General features: G+C 69.7%; 1 protein-coding gene across 3 annotated transcripts; it reads left to right on the top strand.

Annotated features, from left to right (window-relative positions):
- Positions 1-2,206: 2,206 nt before the first annotated feature.
- ITGA7 (integrin subunit alpha 7) lies at positions 2,207-14,102 on the top strand. 3 transcript variants are annotated; one of them, XM_032204832.1, is made up of 26 exons: positions 2,207-2,372; positions 3,952-4,079; positions 4,179-4,258; positions 4,349-4,604; positions 4,988-5,119; positions 5,254-5,373; positions 6,636-6,843; positions 6,980-7,173; positions 7,253-7,341; positions 7,428-7,555; positions 8,274-8,369; positions 8,454-8,515; positions 8,632-8,801; positions 9,378-9,569; positions 9,673-9,785; positions 9,888-10,086; positions 10,523-10,606; positions 10,693-10,772; positions 10,866-10,943; positions 11,025-11,127; positions 11,217-11,393; positions 11,471-11,563; positions 11,680-11,793; positions 11,868-11,966; positions 12,035-12,160; positions 13,197-14,102. In XM_032204832.1, exons 1-26 carry the CDS (start codon positions 2,209-2,211, stop codon positions 13,377-13,379), a joined length of 3,468 nt encoding a protein of 1,155 aa, XP_032060723.1. In that variant the 5' UTR covers positions 2,207-2,208; the 3' UTR covers positions 13,380-14,102. The 3 variants fall into 3 exon arrangements, with proteins under 3 accessions (XP_032060723.1, XP_032060726.1, XP_032060724.1); XM_032204835.1 differs by lacking the exon at positions 4,988-5,119; XM_032204833.1 differs by lacking the exon at positions 5,254-5,373.
- Positions 14,103-14,360: the final 258 nt, after the last annotated feature.

Below are 14,360 nucleotides of genomic sequence, written 5' to 3'. Positions count from 1 at the left end.
CAAGGAGCACTACAGGGGTCCGTCTGGGCACTGTAGGGAGGGCTATAGGGCCCAAGGAGCACTCTAGGGGTCTGACTGGGCTCTTTAGGGGCCCAAGGGGTGCTATAGGGGCCCAAGGAAGCTATAGGGGTTGGGGTGGGGCTGTGGGGACTCACAGGGGCCTGGGGTGTGGGCTGTGGGGTCCCAATTGGAGGCCTGGGGAGCCCGTAGTGGCCATAGGGGTCTGGCTGAGGGGGGGCTACAGGGACCCATAGGGGCTGGGGGTGCTATAGGGGCCTGGCTGAGAGCCTGGGGGGGACTGAGGGAGCCTGGCTGGGTGCAGGGGGGGCAGAAAAGGGCCCCTGGGGGTCTCTTCCTCCTCCTCCTCCTCCTCCTCCTCTTCCTCCTGCAGTGGTGGCCGGGGCTGGCAGAAACCAGGGGTGGGCAGGGGGCCGGGGGTCGCTGGTGCAGAGCAGCCCTGTTCCCAATCCCATTAATGTTCCCATTCCCATTAACATTCCTGTTCCCATTCCCATTAATGTTCCCATCCCCATTCCCACTCCCATTAACATTCCTGTTCCCGTTCCCATTAACATTCCCATTCCCATTAACGTTCCCGTTCCCACTAACATTCCTGTTCCCATTCCCATTAACGTTTCCGTTCCCATTCCCACTCCCATTAACATACCCGTTCCCAATCCCACTCCCATTAACGTTCCCGTTCCCAATCCCATTAATGTTCCCATTCCCGTTCCCATTAACGTTCCCATTCCCACTCCCATTAACATTCCTGTTCCCAATCCCACTCCCATTAATGTTCCCGTTCCCATTAACGTTCCCATTCCCACTCCCATTAACATTCCTGTTCCCGTTCCCATTCCCATTAACATTCCTCTTCCCATTCCCGTTCCCATTCTCTGCCCTCCCCGGGAAGTGGCCTCCTCTTTCCCACGGTGGCCAGGCCATCGGGAGGGGATTTGGAGGCTCGGGGGGGGGACCTGGACGGCAGCCAGGAGTTGTGGGGCGGGGGGGTCCTTCCCCCAGCTCACCCCCAGGCCAGCAGCGAGGAGGAGGAGGAGGAGGAAGAGGTCAGCGCAGCTCCCGCAGGGCCGAGCAGTGCGGCCAACTCCCAGCCATCTCCGCGGGCCTGGGGGGGGAGCGGCGATGGTTAAAAATAGCCCCCGGGGCTGGAAAATATGACTGCCCCCCCCGGGCTGCTGCGGGGGCACGGGGCTGCTCGCTCCCGGGGGGCCTGGCCCCACTGAGCACCCCCTGCCCGCTTCCAACCCCCCACAGTGTGGGTCCTGCTTCTGCTTGGAGGGGGTTGCCCCCCACCCAGGGGTGCCCCCCACCCAGGGGGGTTGCAAAGTGGGGGGGTGCTGGGGTGCGGTGTAACGGGGTAGGCTGTGATGTGGGGGGTAAAAAGGGGGGGCATGCGGTGTGATATGGGGTGCTGGGTGATGGGGGGTGCCGTGTAGGGCGATTTGGGGTGCTGGGCACTGCACTGGGGGGGTCCCAGCCCCCCCCCCCCCCCCCCCCATGCGGCCGGGGGCTGTGTCCCGGTGCAGGGTCCCGGTGAGCCATCCCCGTGCGATGTCACCGCTCTGTGTCACCGTGGTGTGTCATCACCGTGTCCCCGTGCTGTGTCCCCGTGCTGTGTCACTGCTCCGTGCCCACTGTAGCAGCCCCACGCGGTGTCACGGCAGCGTGTCCCCGTGGGGTGTCCCCACGGTGTCCCCACGGTGTGTCCCGGTGCCGTGTCCCCGTGCCGTGTCCCCACGGTGTGTCCCGGTGCCGTGTCCCCATGCAGCACCCCCGTGCCGTGTCCCCGTGTGCTCTCCCCGTGCAGTGTCCCAGCCCTGTCCCCAAGCTGTGTCACCGTGTGGTGTTCCCACGGTGTCCCCCTGCAGTGTCCCCACGCCGTGTCACCGCGCTGTGCCCCCCCCCCGGTGCGCCCCGTTGCGCCCTCCCGCTGCTGCAGCATCCCCGCGGCGCGTCCCCCGCGCGCTCTCCCGGTGCCACCGGGCACTGTCCCAGCCCTGTCCCCGTGCCGTGTGTGTGTCCCCCCCCCCCTCCGGCTTTGCCTGTCACTCGCCGCGGGGCGGGGGCCGCGCTGGCCGCCAGCCGGGTCCGCAGGGGCGGGGGGCGGACCGGAGCGGCGGGGAGCGGCCGGCGAGGAACGGACGGGAGCGGCGGGGAGCGGCGGGGAGCGGCGGGGAGCGGGGAGCCATGGCGGGGCCGCGGTGGCTGCCCTGGCTTTGCCTGGCGCTGCTGGGCAGCGCCGCCTTCAACCTGGACGCGGGCAGCACCCTGCTGAAGGACGGCGCCAAGGGCAGCCTCTTCGGTTTCTCGGTGGCCCTGCACCGGCAGCTCAGCCCCGAGCCGGCCAGCTGGTGAGCCCCCGGTGGGGGGGGGGGGGTATTGCGCCCCGGGGACCCCCCGGTCCCCTTCCCCATCCCCGCTTCCAGCAGCCCCGGGGTCATTCGGAGGGAAGCGGGGTGCTGGGAGGGAGCCCCGGGGTGCTGGGGAGGGGGGATGGGGTGGGGGGGACACGCGCGTTCCGCCGCCGGACCCCCCCCTCCAGCCCCAGCCCCAGCCCCGTCCCCGCCGCCTCCGCGCCCTGCTCGGTGCCGAGCCGCCGGACGCCCACCCGCGTGCCAGGGGAGCCGCCGGCCCCGGGGGGGGGCACGAAGGCGAGGAGCCGAGCGGGGGGAGCCCCGGGGGTCCCGCAGCTCCCCTGGGTGTCCCGCTGTCCCCCCACCCCTCGCCCGGTGCGCCCCCGGTCGGGGCCGGTGGCGCCAGCGCGGTGGCGCCGGTGGGAGCCGCCCGGCCCCCGCTGCCGCCCTCTCGACATTCCTGGCGCCGCCGGGCCCTCCGTGCGCCCTGCCCGGTGGCCGAGCTCCCGGCAGGTGCTTGTGGAGCTGCTGGCATCGTGCGGTGCTCCGCGGCACCGGGAACCGGGCACGGCACCAGCACCGGGAACTGGGAACGGCACCGGGAACCGGGCACGGCACTGGGAACTGGGCACGGCACTGGCACTGGGTGCCAGGCACAGCACCAGGAACCGGGCATGGCACTGGCACCGGGAGCTGGGCACTGGGCACAGCACCGGGAACCGGGCATGGCACCAGCACTGGGAACCGGGCATGGCACCGGGAACCGGGCACGGAGCACCGGCACCGGGAACTGGGCATGGCACTGGGCACAGCACGGGCACGGCACCATGCGTGGCACCGGGCATGGCACCGGGCACTGGGCATGGTACCAGGCACTGGGCACAGCACGGGCACGGCACTGGCCATGGCACCGGCACTGGTGTCCCCCTGCTCGTCCCCTCCGGTCCCCCCAGCCCCAGCATCTCCCCGGGGCAGCCTCAGCCCCGAGCTCCTTACTTGGAGCCTTGGCCCGGGCACACCGGGCACTGCCCGGGTTGGGGGGACGCGCCCGTGCCTGCTCCTGGCTCCCTCCTTTTTTGGGCATGTTGCTGCCGAGTTATTTTGAGTGAATTCCAGTTTATTTTTACCAGCTCTGCCTCTCCGTCCCCTCCCGGGGCTCCTTTGTGTCTTGAGGCCACCATCCCCTGGGGACAGGCCGGGGGGGTGCCCCATGGTCACAGGGGAGCCGCCACCTCCGCGCTCCTCAGGACACAGCGGGACGGGGCTGAGACCCCTCCCCACGGGACATGGGGGGGTTGGGGGGGGGGTCAGGGGGATGGGGCCAGGGGGGTCCGGGGTGCTCCAAGGCCTGGGAAGAGCCGTGCTGGGGCCGTGGCACCGAGCTGGGCACACGCGGTGCCTGCAGCCGTGAAATCGGGGTGGGAGCGCAGGGACAGCTGCGCGGGGGCGGCGGGCAGGGGGCCGCGGCGAGGGGGGCTTGGGGGGGGCGAGCGTGCAAAGCTGGCAGTGCTGGGAGGGGGGGGGGGATACATATCCACACGCCCATGCCCTGATGGGGGGCTCCCCGTCCCTACAGGCTGCTGGTGGGGGCCCCCCTGGCGCCGGCGCTGCCCAGCCAAGCCGCCAACCGCACCGGGGGGCTCTTCGCCTGCCCGCTGACCCCCGAGCTCTCCGACTGCTGGCGGGTGCCCATCGACGAGGGAGGTGAGGTGCTCGGCCCCCCCCCCCACGCAGGGGGCAGAGGGGATGGGGGGGACGGGGATGACGGTGCTGACGCTGCCCCCCCACCCCAAACCCTCCCAGTTGACCTGCAGAGAGAGAGCAAAGAGAACCAGTGGCTGGGGGTGAGCGTGAAGAGCCAGGGCGCCGGCGGCAAGATCGTGGTGAGCACCCGGCGGGGGGGGACGTGGGGGACACCGGTGGGGAGCAGAGAGGTGTCGGGGGTGCCTCCTGACGCCCCCCCCTGCTCGCAGACCTGCGCCCACCTGTACGAGGCGCGGAACCGGGTGCGGCAGCCCCTGGAGACGCGGGACGTGATCGGGCGCTGCTTCGTGCTGAGCCAGGACCTGCGGGTGCGCGACGAGCTGGACGGCGGCGAGTGGAAGTTCTGCGAGGGGCGGCCGCAGGGCCACGACCGCTTCGGCTTCTGCCAGCAGGGCCTGGCCGCCGCCTTCAGCCCCGACCAGCACTACATCCTCTTCGGGGCCCCCGGCACCTACAACTGGAAGGGTGAGCGTGGGCAGGCGCCCCGGGGGGGGACGTGCGGGTGGGTGCGAGCGCAGCGATGGGCGCGAGCCGGGTGCGTGTCCACGTGGGTTGGGTTTGCACACACGTGCTGGTGAGCGTGTGTGTGCTGTGGGTGCACACGCGTGTGTGTGGGGTGCACGTGTGGGTGCTGGGTGAGCCGTGGGGCTGTGTGCGTGCTCACGGCCGCGTGCCCGTGCTTTGGGATGCCCCATGGGGACAGGACCCCCCCCGTGCTCGCAGCGCCGCGGGGCAGCCAACATCTCCAGCGCCCCTCTTGTCCCCGGTGCAGCAGGACGGTCCCCGGGAGGGTCCCCCCCCCCCCGGGAGGGTCCCCCAGCCCCTCTGACCCCTCCTCGGTTTGGCAGGGAACCTGCGCGTGGAGCTGCTTAACCAGAGCTCCCTCGACCCGCTGCGCTACGACGACGGCCCCTACGAAGCGGGGGGCGAGAAGGACCAGGACCCCTCGCTCATCCCCGTGCCCGCCAACAGCTACCTGGGTACGGGCACGGCGGAGCCCGGCGCGGCGTGGGGAGCCCCCCGGTCCTCCCCCCCAGCCCGGCTCCAGCCTGCCCCGACCCCGGCGCCCTCCCTGACCCCCTCCTCTCTTTCTCTCTCGGCCCGCCGGGCGCAGGTTTGTTGTTTGTGACAAACGTTGATAGCTCAGACCCCGACCAGCTGGTCTACAAAAGCCCCGACCCCAACGAGAAGGTGCCCGGCGCGGCCGGCGACGTGCCCCAGAATAGCTACTTGGGTTCGTACGCGGCACCGCCGCGGCCCCGTGTGCCACCCTCCTTTGGAGCCACCCCCCCCCCCTTCCTCCCCGTGTGCCACCTCCCCGGAGCCGTGTCGTGTCGGTGTCCCCCCCCCTCGTGTCTGTGCAGAGCAGAGGAGAGCGGAGCTGCTGCAGCCTCTGGGCACACGCAGACACACGCAGACACACGCAGACACACGCAGACACACGCAGACACACGCGTGTGCACACACCCAGCTCGCTTTGCACCCCCCCGCCTCTTGCACCCCCCCCTTGCACACCCAGGCGTGCACACACAGCCCCTTGCACACCCAACCCAACACACGCGTGGCTGTGACCTGCCCACCTGCCCCGTGCCACCCCCCCCCCCCAAAGCCCCCGGGACCCTTTGGGGTCCGTGCGGTGCCTGTGCCCCCCCCCCAGCTCCCCCCCATCCCCATGCCCTGACTGTGGTCGTGTGTCCTGTCGCTGTGCCGGGGTTGTGGTGGGGGCACCGCCAGGCTTGGGGGGGGGGACACTGGGTGTGGGGGGGGATTCCAGGGGGTCCCACCTGAGTGCTGAGCCTGGCGTGGCCCCCCCGCACCCCAGGTCCTTGTGCTTTTCCCTCCGGTGATGTTTCTGCATGGGGGGGGGGGGGGTGCATGGGGGGTGCATGGGGGCTGCATCCTGCTGGGTGCCTGGGGGCTGGGGGGGCTGTGGCAGGGCTGGGGGGGCTGGGCACGGGCTGGGCTGTGCTGCTGGGGGGGGTCTGGTGCCTTCACTGCTGCATGAGGCTGGGGGTGGGGGGGTCCCCAAGGCCCTGGGGGCTCTGCATCCGCTGGGGAGGGAGATCTGGGCGCTCCAGGTCTTGCTGCTCTGCCCCCAAAATCTTCCTTTCTCTGCCCAAAATCTTCCCTTCTGGCCATGCGGGGAAGGGAGGGGGCTGGTCCTCACCCCCCCCTCACCATCTTCACCATGGAAGAGGACCCAGGACCCCCCACCTCTGCCACACCCTCCCCACAAGTACAGACCATATGGAGCACAGAGCAGGGAAACTGAGGCACGAGCCGAGCAGGACCCCCCCCAAACCCCATCCCCATCCCCGTGCCCCCCACCCCAAAGCACCAGAGCCCCCAGCCACGCAGGGGAACCGAGCAGAGAGAGAGAGACGGAGACGGACGGAGGGCACCGGGCGGGGCACGGCGATGGGGGCCGGGTACAAATCAACCCCCCCCAAGCCCAAAAAATAATAAAAAAGGACAAAAAAACGCCCCCACCCGCAGGTTTCTCGGTGGATTCGGGCGCGGGCCTGACGCGGCGGCAGGAGCTGAGCTTCGTGAGCGGCGCCCCCCGCGCCAACCACACGGGCGCCGTGCTCATCCTGCGCCGCGACAGCGCCCAGCGCCTGGTGCCCGAGGCCGTGCTGCGGGGGGAGCAGCTCACCTCCGCCTTCGGCTACGCCCTGGCCGTGCTGGACCTCAACAGCGATGGGTGAGGCTGGTGGGGGGGGGCACTAAAGGGGTGGGGGGCACCCACGGTGCCCACGGTGCCCACGGTGCCGGGGATCCGCGGTGCCGCCGTGCGCGGTGGCCCCAAGAACGGGGTGACGCGGTGGCCGTGCCCGCAGCTGGATGGACCTGGTGGTGGGGGCCCCCCACTTCTTCGAGCGCAAGGAGGAGATCGGGGGGGCCGCCTACGTCTACATCAACCCGGCGGGGCACTGGGACGCCGCCGCCCCCCTGCGCCTCAACGGCACCCGCGGCTCCATGTTCGGCATCGCCCTGGGCGCTGCCGGGGACCTCAACCAAGACGGCTTCGAGGGTGAGGGGCGCTTCAGGGGGGGGCTCTGGGGTCCCCGGGTGCTGCTGCGTCCCCCCCCTCACCGCTTCTTCCCCCCCAGATCTGGCTGTGGGAGCCCCCTTTGATGGTGCTGGCAAGGTTTACATCTATCACGGCAGCAACTTGGGCATCGTGGCCAAGCCGGCGCAGGTGAGGGATTGGGGTCAGAGGGGGGGGGAAGTTCCCCGGTGTCCCCCGCTGCCGGTTCCCAGCCTCACAGCCGTCCTTGTCCCCAGGTCCTGGATGGGGAGGGCGTGGGGGTGACGGCCTTCGGGTACGCGCTCTCGGGGGGGCTGGATGTGGATGGGAACCTCTACCCCGACCTGCTCGTGGGCTCCCTCTCTGACACCGTGGTGCTGTACAGGTGAGCGCCCGCCACAGGCACCCCCAGCCCCAAACAGGGCACCCAAATCCCCAAGCAGCCCCTGATCCCAAACAGCCCCTATCCCAGAGCATTCCCTGTCCCTGAGCAACTCCTGATCCCGATCATCCCATAAACCTAAGCATCCCCTAACTCCAAGTATACCCTGACCCTGAGCATCCCCTGATCCCAAGGACCCCATAACCCTGAGCATCCCCCATCTATGCACATCCCCTAACCCCAAGCATCCCCTAACCCCAAGGGTCCCCTAACCCCAAACATCCCCCATCCTTGTGCATCCCCTAACGCCAAGCATCCCCTAACCCCAAGCATCACCTGATCCTAAACACCCCATAACCCTGAGCATCCCCCACACCTGTGCATCCCCAAACCCCAAGGATCCCCTAACCCCAAGCATCCCCTATCCCTGCACATCCCCGAACCCCAAGGAACCCCTAACCCCAAGCATCATGTAACCCCAACCATCCCCTGATCCCAAGCACCCCATAACCCCAAGCATCCCCCATCCCTGCGCATCCCCTAACCCACAGCATCCCCTGTCCCTAAGCATCACCCCCCATCCCCAGCTCCCCCTACTCCCCCACCTCAGGCTCCCCCCATCCCTCGGCACAGCCGGGGGGTCCCATGCAGGGGCTGCTCACGGTGGGGGTGCCCCCAGTGGGTCCCATCCCGACACCACCGTGCTCCCCCCACCCCGCAGGGCTCGCCCCGTGGTGCACGTCTCCAGGAACGTCTCCCTCGTTCCCCCCAACATCGACCTGGAGCAGAGCAACTGCCAGCACCAGGAGGGCGTCTGGTGGGTGCCATGTGGCCGGGGAGGGGGCGAGGGGGGTGTTGGGGCCCCCCCGTCTCACCCCACTTCTGCCCCACGGCCCTATAGTGTGGACATCCGAGCCTGCTTCAGCTACACAGCCAGCCCGGCCAGCTACAGCCCCCGCCTCGGTGAGTGGGGACGGGTGGCTGGGGGGGTCCTGGGGGGCTGCGTGTCCCCCACAGAGGGGATGGGACCCCTGTGGGGTGATGGGGACCCCGGCACGGCCCCGTCCCTCTGCCCCCAGTGCTGGAGTACGTGTTCGACGCCGACACGGAGCGGCGGCGGCTGGGCCATGCCCCCCGCGTCGCCTTCCTCGGCCGCCGTCCCTCGGACCCCGAGCACCAGTTGTCCGACACCGTGGAGCTGCCCCGGCAGCACGCCCGCGCCTGCGTCAAAGCCACCTTCCAGCTCCAGGTGGCTCCTTGTCCCCGTCCCCGTCCCCATCCCCGTCCCTGTCCTCATCCCCATCCTGTCCCTGTCCCTGTCCCCATCCTCGTCACCAAATCCATCCCATTCACAAACCTGTCTCCATCCCTATCCCACTCCTGTCCCCATCCTTGTCCCTTTCCCTTCCCTGTCCTCATCCCTGTGCCAACTCTGTCCCACCCCTGTCCTCTTCCCCATCCCTGTCCCCGTCTTTGTTCCATCCCTGTGCCGTCTCCATCCCATCCCTGTCCCTGTTCCCACGCCTGTGCCATCCCCATCTCATCCTCATCCCTGTCCCCATCCCATCTCCATCCCTGTCCTATCCCTGTCCCCATCCCTGTCCCCAGCCCACCCTCATCCCTGTGCCATCCTTATTCCATCCTCATCCCTGTTCCATCCCTGTGCCATCCCTGTCCCTATCCTTGTCCCTGTCCCATCCTTTTCCCATCCCTGTCCCATCCCTGTCCCATCCCCATCCCTGTTCCCAGCCCATCCCCATCCCTGTCCCCCCCCCTGTCCCCATCCCGTGTCCCCCCTCTCCCTCACCCTCTCTCTTGTCCCCAGGACAGTATCCGTGACAAGCTGCGCCCCATCGCCGTCACCCTCGCCTACGGCATCCAGGGGGCCGGGGCGGCACGGCACAGCCGGGGGGCCACACGGCACAACCGGGGGGCGACGCGGCACAGCCGGGGGGCCACCCTGCCCCCCCTGTCCCCCGTGCTCAGCCCCCAGCAGCCCAGCAGCCAGCGCACCGAGGTGAGGAGCCATCCCGCTCGGGGCCAGCTTTGGGGGGGGGGGTTCTGCCACCCTCGAGGTGTCCCCGAGCCTGCTGTGTGTGTCCCCTGTCCCCCCCCCGCAGGTTCACTTTCTGAAGCAGGGCTGTGGGGACGACAAAATCTGCCAGAGCAACCTGCAGCTGCACTTCCAGTTCTGCGCCCGCCTGGGGGACGCCGATTTCGTGCCCCTGCCCAGGTGGGCGTCCCCCCCCCACCCCACACATCCTCACCCCAAAGGGTTGGAGGGGACGCCCGGCGGGGGCTCACTGGGGGCTGTTGTCCCCCCAACCCCCCCCAGGGGTGAGGATGGCACTGCCATCTTCGCCATGAGCGACCAGAAGGACGTGGCCCTGGAGATCCACGTCACCAACCTGCCCTCGGACCCCGCGGAGCCGCAGCGGGACGGGGATGATGCCCACGAGGCCGTGCTCACCGCCACCTTCCCCGAGGAGCTGCCCTACTCCGCCGTGCGCCCCTATGACGGCCGGGCACCCTCGGTGCGGCAGGGGATGGGCGGGGGGGCGAGGGAGGGGGGCTTTGGGGGTGCAGAGCCGTGGGGACGGACCTGGGGGGCGCAGGGGTGCAGAGGGATGGGGATGGGACTGAGGGTGCTGAGGGGGTGGGATGGGGATGGATGCGGGGGGAGTTTTGGGGGGCTGGGGTTTGGGATGGGGCTGGTCCCAATGGTTCCCAGGTTTGGGACGGGGCTGGTCCCAGAGGTGCTGGGGTTTGGGACGGGGCTGGTCCTGAAGGTGTTGGGGTTTGGGATGGGGCTGGTCTCAGAGTTTCTGGGGTTTCGGATGGGTCTGGTCCTTGGGGATGCTGAGGTTTGGGATGGGGCTGGTCCCAGAGGTGCTGGGGTTTGGGGTGGTTTGGTTCCGGGGGTTTGGGGATGGGGAGTGCCCGCAGCAGGTCCCCGCTCTCTGCCCCCAGGACAAGCCGGTGGTTTGCCTCGCCAACCAGAACGGCTCGCAGGTGGAGTGCGAGCTGGGGAACCCCCTGAAACGTGGAGCCCAGGTGGGCGCAGCTCCCTGAGCCCCCCCCCCACCCCTCAACAACCCCCCCCGGGACCCCCGGCCCCAACCCTCGCCCTGTGCCCCCAGGTGCGTTTCTACCTCATCCTCAGCACCCTGGGCATCACCCTCCAGACCACGGACCTGGCGGTGGAGCTGGCCCTGTCCACGTGAGCTGGGGAGGGTGGCGGGGGCTCCGCCGGTGGCTTGGGGGGGTCTCAGAGCGATGCCCCCCCCCCCCACGACCCCCATAATTTCCCCAGGATCAGCGAGCAGCCGGGGCTGGAGCCGGTGGTGGCTCGGGCGCGCGTGGTCATCGAGCTGCCTCTCTCGGTGACGGGGTGAGTGGCAGTGGGGTGGGGGCTGGGGGGCCCCCCCCTCCTCTCCACATCCCCCTGAGCCCCCCCACTGTGTCCCCGCAGCGTGGCCGTGCCCCCCCGGCTCTTTTTCGGCGGGGTGGTGCGGGGCGAGAGCGCGGTGCGGCGGGAGAGCCAAGTGGGCAGCGCTGTGCGCTTCGAGGTGACGGTGAGTCTGGGGGGCTTTGGGGTGGGTTTCAGCCGTGCCCCCCGACCACCCCCCCCCCCCGGCTCCCATTCACACCCCATCCCCTGCAGGTCTCCAACCGGGGCCAGTCGCTGAAGACGCTGGGCTCGGCCTTCCTCACGCTGCAGTGGCCCCACGAGATCAGCAATGGGAAGTGGCTGCTGTACCCGCTGCAGCTGGAGCTGGCGGCGGCACCGGGGCCGCGGGCGTCCTGCAGCCCCGCTGCCAACCCGCTGCTGCTGGCCCTGGTACGGCGGGGGGGTGGAGTGGGACGGTGGGCGCAGGGGGGGCTGTCCCCTCTCCATGCCAGCCCTTTGTCCCCCAGGAGCCGCCAGGGGACACTGAGCTCACCGAAGCGCCCGCCGCGGGGTCCTGGCGGGTGCCAGCGCCCGCAGAAAGGAAAAAGAACGTGACACTGGTGAGCGGGGCTGGGGTGTTCCTGCTATCGGGGTGCTCATGTTTATGGGGTGCTCCTAGTCCTGGGGTGGTCCTGGGGTGCGTGGCCACGCTGTGACCCCCCCCGTGTCCCCCCAGGACTGTGCCCAGGGCACCGCGCGCTGCCTGGCGTTCCGCTGCCCACTGCACAGCTTCGAGCGCGCCGCCGTGCTCACCGCCCGCGGGCGGCTCTGGAACAGCACCTTCCTGGAGGTAAAAAGGGAACGGGGACAGGGGACGGGGACGGGGACAAGGACAAGCCCTGCCCCGTGGTGCCCCCGCTGCAGGAGTTCCTGGCCGTCACCTCGGTGGAGCTGATCGTGCGCGCCAGCGTCTCGGTGACCTCCTCCATCAAGAACCTGGTGCTGAAGGACGCCTCCACGCAGGTCTGACCCCACGCCCCCGGCACCCGGCGCCCTCCCCGCCACCCCCTGACCCACGCTGCCGCCCCCAGATCCCCGTCACCATCTACCTGGACCCCGGCGTGGCGGTGGCCGGCGGCGTGCCCTGGTGGGTCATCCTCCTGGCCGTGCTGGCCGGCATCCTCGTCCTGGCCCTGCTGGTCTTCATCCTCTGGAAGGTGAGCGAGGGGGACGGGGTCCCTGCGGCAGGACGTGTCCCCTCCCTGTGGCACGGGGTGCTCTGAGGGTGCTGTGCCATGCTGGACAACCCTGGCCGTGCCATGCTACTGGTACCGTGCCATGCCACGCCGTGCTGCTGGGCCACTGCTACGCCGTGCCATGCGGTGCCGTGGTGTCAGGGCACTGCTGTGCCATGCCATGCCCAGTGCCGTGCTGTGCCGTGCCCAGCCTCACCTTCTCACTTCCTCCCCAGTGCGGCTTCTTCAAGCGGAGCAGCCAAACCTCCCGCTACACCACTAATTATTACCGGGCCCGCCGGAGGCTGCAGCCCTCCGAGGCGGACAAGCAGGCTCTGGAGGGCCAGCGGTAACGCGGGGCCGGCTCCCCGGGCCGGCAGCAGCCAGCACGGGTGCGCACGGGCGCACAGCCCCCCCTGCACGGGTGTGCGAAGGAGTGCAGTGTGCCCAGGCGGAGGGATGAGGGCTTGCGGTGTCTGCATGCAGCTGTGCGAGGGTTTGAAGCAGTGGGGCGGGCAGAAAGAGGGTTTGCAGTGTCAGGGCAGCAGGGAGCGAGGGTTTGCAGTGCTGGTGCGTGGTTGTGCGAGGGTTTGCAGCGCTGCTGCATGAGTGTGTGTGGGTTTGCAGTGCTGGTGCGTGGTTGTGCCAAGGTTTGTTGTGCTGGTGCACGAGTGTGCGAGGATTTGCAGGGCTGGCGTGTGGCTGTGCCAGGGTTTGCAGCACCAAATGAAGGTTTGCAGCGGCGGGGTGGCAGGGCAGGAGCCTGCGGTGCTGCTGGTGCATGGCCGTGCCAGGGTTTGCAGTGCTGAGCCAGCCCGTGCCGTGCTGGCACGCAGACGTGCGAGGGTTTGCAGCGCCGCTGCAACGTGCATGCCCCCATGGTGACATCTGGGGGAAGCACAGAGCTGTGAGAATGTGGAGCCGGACCCGATCCCGCCTGCCTGCCCGTGCCGCCCGGTGGGGCTGAGCCCCCCGAGGCTGCCCCCAGCCCCTGGGGCTGACCCCCTGCTCCCCGCAGCTCGGTTTCTTCCGCCGGGCACGCTACGCGCCGCCGGCCGTGCCGCAGTACCACGCCGTGAAGATCCCGCGGGAGGAGCGGCAGCAGTACCGCGAGGAGAAGATGGGCACCATCCAGAGGAAGGAGTGGGCCGTGAACTGGAGCGAGGCCAGCGACGGGCACGTCACCCCCAGCTCGGCGTAGCCCTGGGGCTGCCGACCCCAGCGGGGGGACGCGGGACACGGAGCCCCCCCCCCGGCCCTGCTGGCCGTGCCCCAGGGAAGGACCCTCTGGCAACACGTGGGGACACGCGTGTGTGTGCCAGCGCTCGGCCAGGCACACCCAGAACTGCTCGCAGTGGGACAGGGGCCCCGGGGATGGCTCTGCTGTAGGCTGTCTCTTGTCCCCAGGGGGATGGATTGTCCCCAAGGGGACAGCTTGGCCCTACAGGGATGGCCCCATCCTATGAGGGGCTGGCTTGTCCCTAGGGGATGGCTCGTCCCCAGAGGGTTGGCTTATCCCAGGGGGATGGCGTGTCCCCAGAAGGATGGTTCATCCCCAAAGGGCTGGCATGTCCCCAGGGGGTTGGCTTATCCCAGAGGGTTGGCTTGTCCCCAAAAAGCTGGCTTGTCCCCAAGGGGCTGGCGTGTCCCCAGAGGAATAACTTGTCCCCGGAGGGTTGGCTTGTCCCCAAGGGATGGCTCATCCCCAGGGGGCTGGCGTGTCCCCAAGGAATAGCTTGTCCCCAGGGGGTTGGCTTGTCCCCAAGGGCTGGCGTGTCCCCAGGGGGCTGCCACCTCCCCAGGACCCCTCAGCCCCCTGGGCCCAGCCGGACCCCTCAGCGCCCCCTCCTACGAGGCCGCCCCTGCCCCCGGGGCCTGCCCAGCGCCCAGCGTCGCCCGGTGCCACCCAATAAACGGAGCAGCCCCCCCCGACCCCGCCCCGTGTCGTCCCTTCGAGCCCCCCCCGGGTCCTCCCGACGGGGTTCGGGGGTCCCAGGTCCCAGCGGGGAGCGGGGAGGAGCCGGGGGGGTCCCGGGCTGCGGGGGGGTGGGGGGGGGGGCAGCGCTGCCATGTTGGGGGTGGCTCTGGTGGGCGCCGCCATGATGGATGTGGCTGCTGGGAGCGGCCATGATGGGTGTGGCGGGGGAGCGGCCCGGGTGGGCGCCGCCATGATGGGTGTGGC

This window comes from Aythya fuligula, chromosome 29 (genome assembly GCF_009819795.1).
Source record: "Aythya fuligula isolate bAytFul2 chromosome 29, bAytFul2.pri, whole genome shotgun sequence".
Taxonomy (NCBI): domain Eukaryota; kingdom Metazoa; phylum Chordata; class Aves; order Anseriformes; family Anatidae; genus Aythya; species Aythya fuligula.
This window is presented reverse-complemented; position numbering and strand designations above follow the sequence as displayed.